This window comes from Oryza brachyantha, chromosome 9 (assembly GCF_000231095.2).
Source record: "Oryza brachyantha chromosome 9, ObraRS2, whole genome shotgun sequence".
NCBI lineage: Eukaryota > Viridiplantae > Streptophyta > Magnoliopsida > Poales > Poaceae > Oryza > Oryza brachyantha.
The window spans coordinates 11,103,126-11,108,853 of record NC_023171.2 but is presented as its reverse complement, the minus strand read 5'-3'; the positions used below and the strand labels follow the sequence as shown (position 1 = coordinate 11,108,853).

General features: G+C 45.6%; 1 protein-coding gene across 2 annotated transcripts; it reads left to right on the top strand.

Annotated features, from left to right (window-relative positions):
* Positions 1-1,256: 1,256 nt before the first annotated feature.
* Positions 1,257-5,419, top strand: LOC102717645 (beta carbonic anhydrase 5, chloroplastic-like). 2 transcript variants are annotated; one of them, XM_006660650.3, is made up of 9 exons: positions 1,983-2,244; positions 2,338-2,390; positions 2,994-3,155; positions 3,231-3,279; positions 3,370-3,483; positions 3,572-3,625; positions 3,751-3,842; positions 3,927-4,032; positions 4,619-5,419. In XM_006660650.3, the coding sequence occupies exons 1-9, from the start codon at positions 2,143-2,145 to the stop codon at positions 4,814-4,816; spliced, it is 930 nt and encodes a 309-aa protein (XP_006660713.2). In that variant the 5' UTR covers positions 1,983-2,142; the 3' UTR covers positions 4,817-5,419. The 2 variants fall into 2 exon arrangements, with proteins under 2 accessions (XP_015696721.2, XP_006660713.2); XM_015841235.2 differs by lacking the exons at positions 1,983-2,244; positions 2,338-2,390 and adding an exon at positions 1,257-1,555.
* The last annotated feature ends 309 nt before the right edge of the window (positions 5,420-5,728 follow it).

Here is a 5,728-nt window from a genome sequence, read left to right as displayed (position 1 = left end):
CAAGAAAAAAAATGAGATGAAAAACCCTAAAATCAACTCTAAATTTTAGGCCCTGTAAGTATAAGAAAAAACGAAAAGATGAGACAAGGCTACGCACGGCACCTGTTGATTGACAATTGCCGAATTATCGTTTTTCTTAAGTTGCCAGGTTTGAGTTGAGCTTTCCCAGTAGTTTCGGTTTGACAGATCCTGACAGATCCTACTACTCCATAAATTAATGCAACTGAAACTTGTTAAGAGTCTTACCGATGAATATTGATGTGCTTAGTGCGACGGAACCAACCTGGAACAGTTAGCTTGCCGTCACACACTGTATTTATTTTAACTGGGCCAACTGCCAACCTGGCCCAGTCTGTTCGGCCTGCGCCAACTGCCAACGACTCGACCGCCCCGGTCGACTCGAGTCGAGGCTTTAGAACAGCAGGAGCCATCGATGCCTCGTCACGTTTTTCAGCTTACTCCCTAAACGACATGTTCCCCCTTGACATCCTGTACACATGTGGCGCTAACCACCAAACCAGACCATCCGTCCCCGCTGGAAATGCCATGACACGCCCCACTCGCTTCGCTCCGTGTAAAAAAAAAATCACCGGTTGATGCGGAGCTCCTCCCGTTTCCTCGGCGCGCGACCGATTAATTTAACCCCGCGACAGCTCGGCCCGTCGGTCGCAAGCAGCGTGCCACGTGGCGTACACTCACGTGGCACGGGAAAGCACGGGGTAGTCTACGTACACTCACGTGGCGTCGCCCGGGCCGCGGAAGTAAACCGCGCGCACGTTGCCCCCACCGAATATTGCCGGGGGTGAAAACGATTGGTGGAGCGAGACCCAGCTGGATCCAGCGTCCGCACCACTATGGCTGCGAGCACGCGGGCGCGTCCGCAACCGTGCGCATAATCTCTATTTTTGCTCCAAGATTACCCGGGGGGGGGGGGGGGGGGGGCTCCCTGGCTGATCGTGCTCATCCGGAGGAGGCAATATGATCATATCACTTATCACGCGTTAGGTGCAGTTCCGTGTCAAAGTGGGAGTGCAACCGTGCGAGTGAGGATAATCATGTGACTCAGAACACGCTATAGGATCCTATCTGCACGGGACTCCTTTTGCGTTCCCCTCTCGAGGTCTCGCCGTCAGACGGCCCCACGCAGCCAACGCTCAAACAAAACTGTTATTTTCGATCGTTTTCGTTTCCTCTCGTTCCGCTGCTGTACATTACTGCTCCATCAGACACGTCGATCGAACAGTTGTACCTGTTGGAGTTCTTCTTCTCCTTCGTGTTGGGAGTCTTTTGGCTAGCTCTTCCTGGGAGGCAGGGAGGCTACGCCATTTCATGCTGCAGCCCTGCCGTATTCTATGATCCCTTGGCCCTTGAGGTCAGCAGCTCGGCGCTTGGCTGCTGCCGCCGCACGCGCAGCTTCAGCCTCGGTCGCTCACGTTCCTCCGCCAGCGGCGCCCAGGCCTCCTCAGCCATGTCCACCTGAAGACACAGCAGCGCTCCAGCACCTACGGCGCGGCGCCGCCGGCGAGCAGCCGCCGTCTCGTCGTCCAATCTATCGGTGAGCTAGCAAACACACCATGCTGCTTCGATCGCTCTTCCCTGCTGCTGCTACAAAGCATTGTGCAGAGTTCTTGCTTCCAACTTCCAGCAGTGAAACGCAGCTCGACTCGAATGCTTGATCCGTTGATCGCTCGCAGCTGGGACAATTGCCACGCAAACGATAAGTCGATAACTCGATAGCGACGCGGGCCCATGCCTCCGCTGGGCCCGTGGACCTTGAAACAGGATGGCCTGAAGGATAGATGGGCCCAAGCCCCACGGCAACCCCTCCAACAATTGAGGAATCCAACGGTAAAGATCCTCCCACCGCATCCAAACGGACGGTCCAGATGTTACCCTCACGTGAACCTCTTCTCTACGCGGTCGCTTCTATAGTTGATCATCGAAGTTTCCGCCCCCAACCAGCTTAATTTATTATTTTTTTTCCAAAAAAGAAATCGCCGCCTCGTCCTCGGTTTCTCCGTCGCGTCGCCGTCGTCGTCTCCCTCCCCCGTAAAATCCCCCGGCCGTTGCCGCGCGAAGCTCTCTCCCTCCCGCAAATGCCCGAGACCCCGACCACCCGCGCGAGCACCGAGACATCCTCGTATGGCTCCTAGTCTCCTCCGCCCCGCCTCCCAGTCCCTCCACCTCGCGCCCCCCTGCGCCGACGCGGCCGCCGACCGCGGCCGGAGCCGCTCCGCCGTGACGGTGAGCTCGCCTCGCCACCCGCCCATTTCCTGGTGGTCTGCGGTTTTTCGTGATTCCTTTTGTTGATTTGTGGCTTCTGTGGGGGTATTTCAGATCGGTGGTTCGAGGACGCTCAGCGTTTCCCTGCGTGTGGGAGGATCTAGCCGGTAAGCCCCGTCGATCCCAACCATAAGTTTTGCAGCTTTTGGGATGAGTGATTAGATCATGGAACTATCCGATTTAGTCATTCGATCGGTTTTGGTCCCTTTTCCTTGTCATGAGCTACTAGTGTCCGCACGTGAATCTCTGAAGTCTGATCTGGTGCGCAAGTTAGATGTTTGAAGTATTGTCCGAACTAATTGGGTGGATCTCCTAGTCCGTTTTGTTTGGCCAGCGTGCTTACTTGATGTTTTGTTGATTCATATAGCCGCTTTTCCATTACCCTGTGGGCACATGGCTCAATGTGCTCTTCTGGATCCGGGGTGTATGTGATGTTTCCGTCGAGGAAAGGATATGAAGTTAATTATATATCTCAGATGTATAAGTATAACTGAGTAAAAGAATACATAATTTTGCATTGGGTATCCTTCCAATTTTACTATAGATTTGTGATTTTTAGGATGGGTTTGAGCATGTAAATTCTCCCAATTGGATCGGTCTGCCTTCGAACTTTGTAGTGTCCCTTAATTTAATTTGCTGGAAGAATAAATAGTGAATGCTCTGTTGCTGCATTAAAATTTGTACTATTAAGATGAATTTCTCATCTGCAGGAGAGAATTCCCGTGTACCACAATGGCCTCAAGAGATCATTCTGGCTTGACACGACAGCTTTTAGATTTTCAGCACGGTACAGTAGACGAAATAGATGGAGAACGTGATCCATTCAAGGAGTTGAAAGCAAGGTTCATGGACTTCAAACAGAGGAATTGTGTGTAAGTGGATCATGCATCACTTTAATCTATCTAGATTTCTTTGTTTACTGAGTTTGGTGTGTTTATGACTTGCAGGGATAATAATTCTAATTATCAAAATCTTGCCCAGCAGCAAACACCAAAGGTGAATGATCATGGTGCTGTTGCAAATTTCTTTAATAGGAAGCATTACCAAGTTTTTTGGGATTGCTCATTTGTTTTTTCTGTTGTGCAGTTTATGGTGGTTGCTTGTGCTGATTCCAGGGTCTGTCCCTCGAGTGTTTTGGGGTTTCAGCCTGGGGAAGCATTTACTGTCCGTAACATTGCAAATTTGGTACCACCATATCAGGTTGTTTAAGTTTTAAAAAATGAATTTCTAAAGCCAATGTAAGTTCTACTGTGCAAGTTTTGACAGTAAACAATTACTACTATGCCAGCATGGGGCTTCAGAGACTAGTGCTGCACTGGAGTTTGCTGTCAACACACTAGAGGTGATATATTTTTTTTGAGATGTAGTAGTGGAGATTATATTTGAATATTTCGTGTTTGTCATCACCTTCCACGACATTAGCATACCTGAAGACTTCTGAATCACTCTTGAGATCCCTTTGTTCAGGTAGAGAATGTGTTAGTAGTTGGTCACAGCCGTTGTGGTGGTATCCAAGCACTAATGAGTATGAAAAGTAAGCAAGATGATTCACAGTCTAGGTAATAGTTCCTTCCTTTTTCTCGTTATATATTCTATTGTTTTACTTGTACATCATGCATGTATGGTGTTTGTTTCTTGAACAGAAGCTTTATTAGAGATTGGGTGTCAATTGCCAAGAGTGCAAGGTTAAGCACAGAAGCAGCAGCTGGAAATTTGAATTTTGAATTGCAGTGCAGACATTGTGAAAAGGTGATTTTTCATTTTCTTAGCATGGTGCATAATTGCTGCTACATCTGTTAGTTTTTACTTTACATCCTGCAGTATGTGATGTAGTTTTGACATTAAAAAACATCCGCATAATACTATAATTCTATTATTATATCTGAATGTAAAGTTATTAGAAGTGATGACCCACAAATTGCATCTTGAAGAACATGAAAACAAAAGTGATAGTAGAAACATTGAATTTTCAGGAAAAAAAAAATTATTTAGTAGTGCAGTTGCTTCTACAATCTTTACTAGTTTAAAGCAATGTCAAGGTTTTAAAAGGTAAACACATTATTGTTCGCATGTTTCTTCTTGGTTCAGTTTGTGCATTCAAAATTCAGGAATATATTCAGTATATTATTATTGGTCTGCAGATCAAACTACCTTCAAGACATGTTAAATATCAATGATTTCTTGAAAGGTTCAGTAAAGATTTAGTGCGTGCAATTGCTGAACATTGAGTTTAGTTTACCTCTTATAACTGATTTAAAACGATGCTACTTATTATGTTCAAAAAAGAAATGAAGCTACCATAATTGTCTGACATGAATAAAATATTTTGTCCCAGGAATCAATTAATAGCTCACTGTTGAACTTGTTAACATACCCTTGGATAGAGAAAAAGGTGAATGAAGGAACCTTGAGCCTTCACGGGGGCTACTACAACTTTATCGATTGCACATTTGAGAAGTGGACATTAGTATACCGGCCAGGGTTGGAAGGTGGAAGCAAGTATGCCATAAAAAATAGGTCGACCTGGTCTTGATCAATCAAGAGGCCTTGCTTACTTGGGCGAATTTCACTCTGCCCCCTGCAGTTTAGCATGGTTTTGCTTTGCCACTGTGCTGTCCATTTTCATTGCACCTTGCTCCATTGTGGTATTGATATTCTGCGTGAATGAGTCCCAGTATCAAGTCACTTTTACGGTGTTGTTGGCACCATCGAATAGCATGACACTTGACGATTACTATGCCATACTTGGTCATCTTTTATGTTGTCAGCTTCACAGAGGCACGTGTAGGCCCTGTAACAGTTATTTGATACAGTGACTCGGCTGCAGTTGAGCAAAACCACAATGGAGTGAACTGCAACTGAAATGGACAATATGGTAGCAAAGTGAAAGTTTGTCAAACTGCTGGGGACAAAGTGAATTTTGTCCAAATATCCATGTGTTGTTTTCTGCTTAGAAGCATCATAAAATTCAATAAGCTGCAAACTCATATTCATACGAAAAACATGTACCACCTTGCCACATTTGGCAAATTACTGTGTTGTATCTTTTACTGTGTAATTGCAAAAATAAGATACAGCTTTGTAATCTTGTATGCCGGGCATATGGTGTATCAATTTAAAGCTGAATCTTTAATGCTCTTTGTTGTACTGAGGTTTGGGTACCCTGCTGCAGTAATCTGTCGTCTCAATAACTCAATTAAGTGAGGTCTGCTCCAAGACTGAAGCTTGGTCCAGCGTAGTAATCCGGAGTACTTCCTCTCTCTCCTTAATATGTTGCTACATTAGACTGATGTCGACGCCTACGTAGATCTGTTTTAAAATATAAATATTTTTAGGTTATTTAGTATGGATTAAGATGGATAAGAAATACTATAGTGTCCTTTTAATACTAAGAAATGAATAAGACTGAGAGCATACGTGGAGAATAAAATAAAAGAAATCTTGA

Excerpts from the sequence above, each read along its gene's own strand:
- LOC102717645 (XM_015841235.2), top strand. The coding sequence starts at position 1,353 with ATGATCCCTTGGCCCTTGAGGTCAGCAGCTCGGCGCTTGGCTGCTGCC. Across the intron at positions 3,484-3,571 it reads ATTTGGTACCACCATATCAG|CATGGGGCTTCAGAGACTAG; the intron begins GTTGTTTAAGTT and ends CTACTATGCCAG. Across the intron at positions 3,626-3,750 it reads TTGCTGTCAACACACTAGAG|GTAGAGAATGTGTTAGTAGT; the intron begins GTGATATATTTT and ends CCCTTTGTTCAG.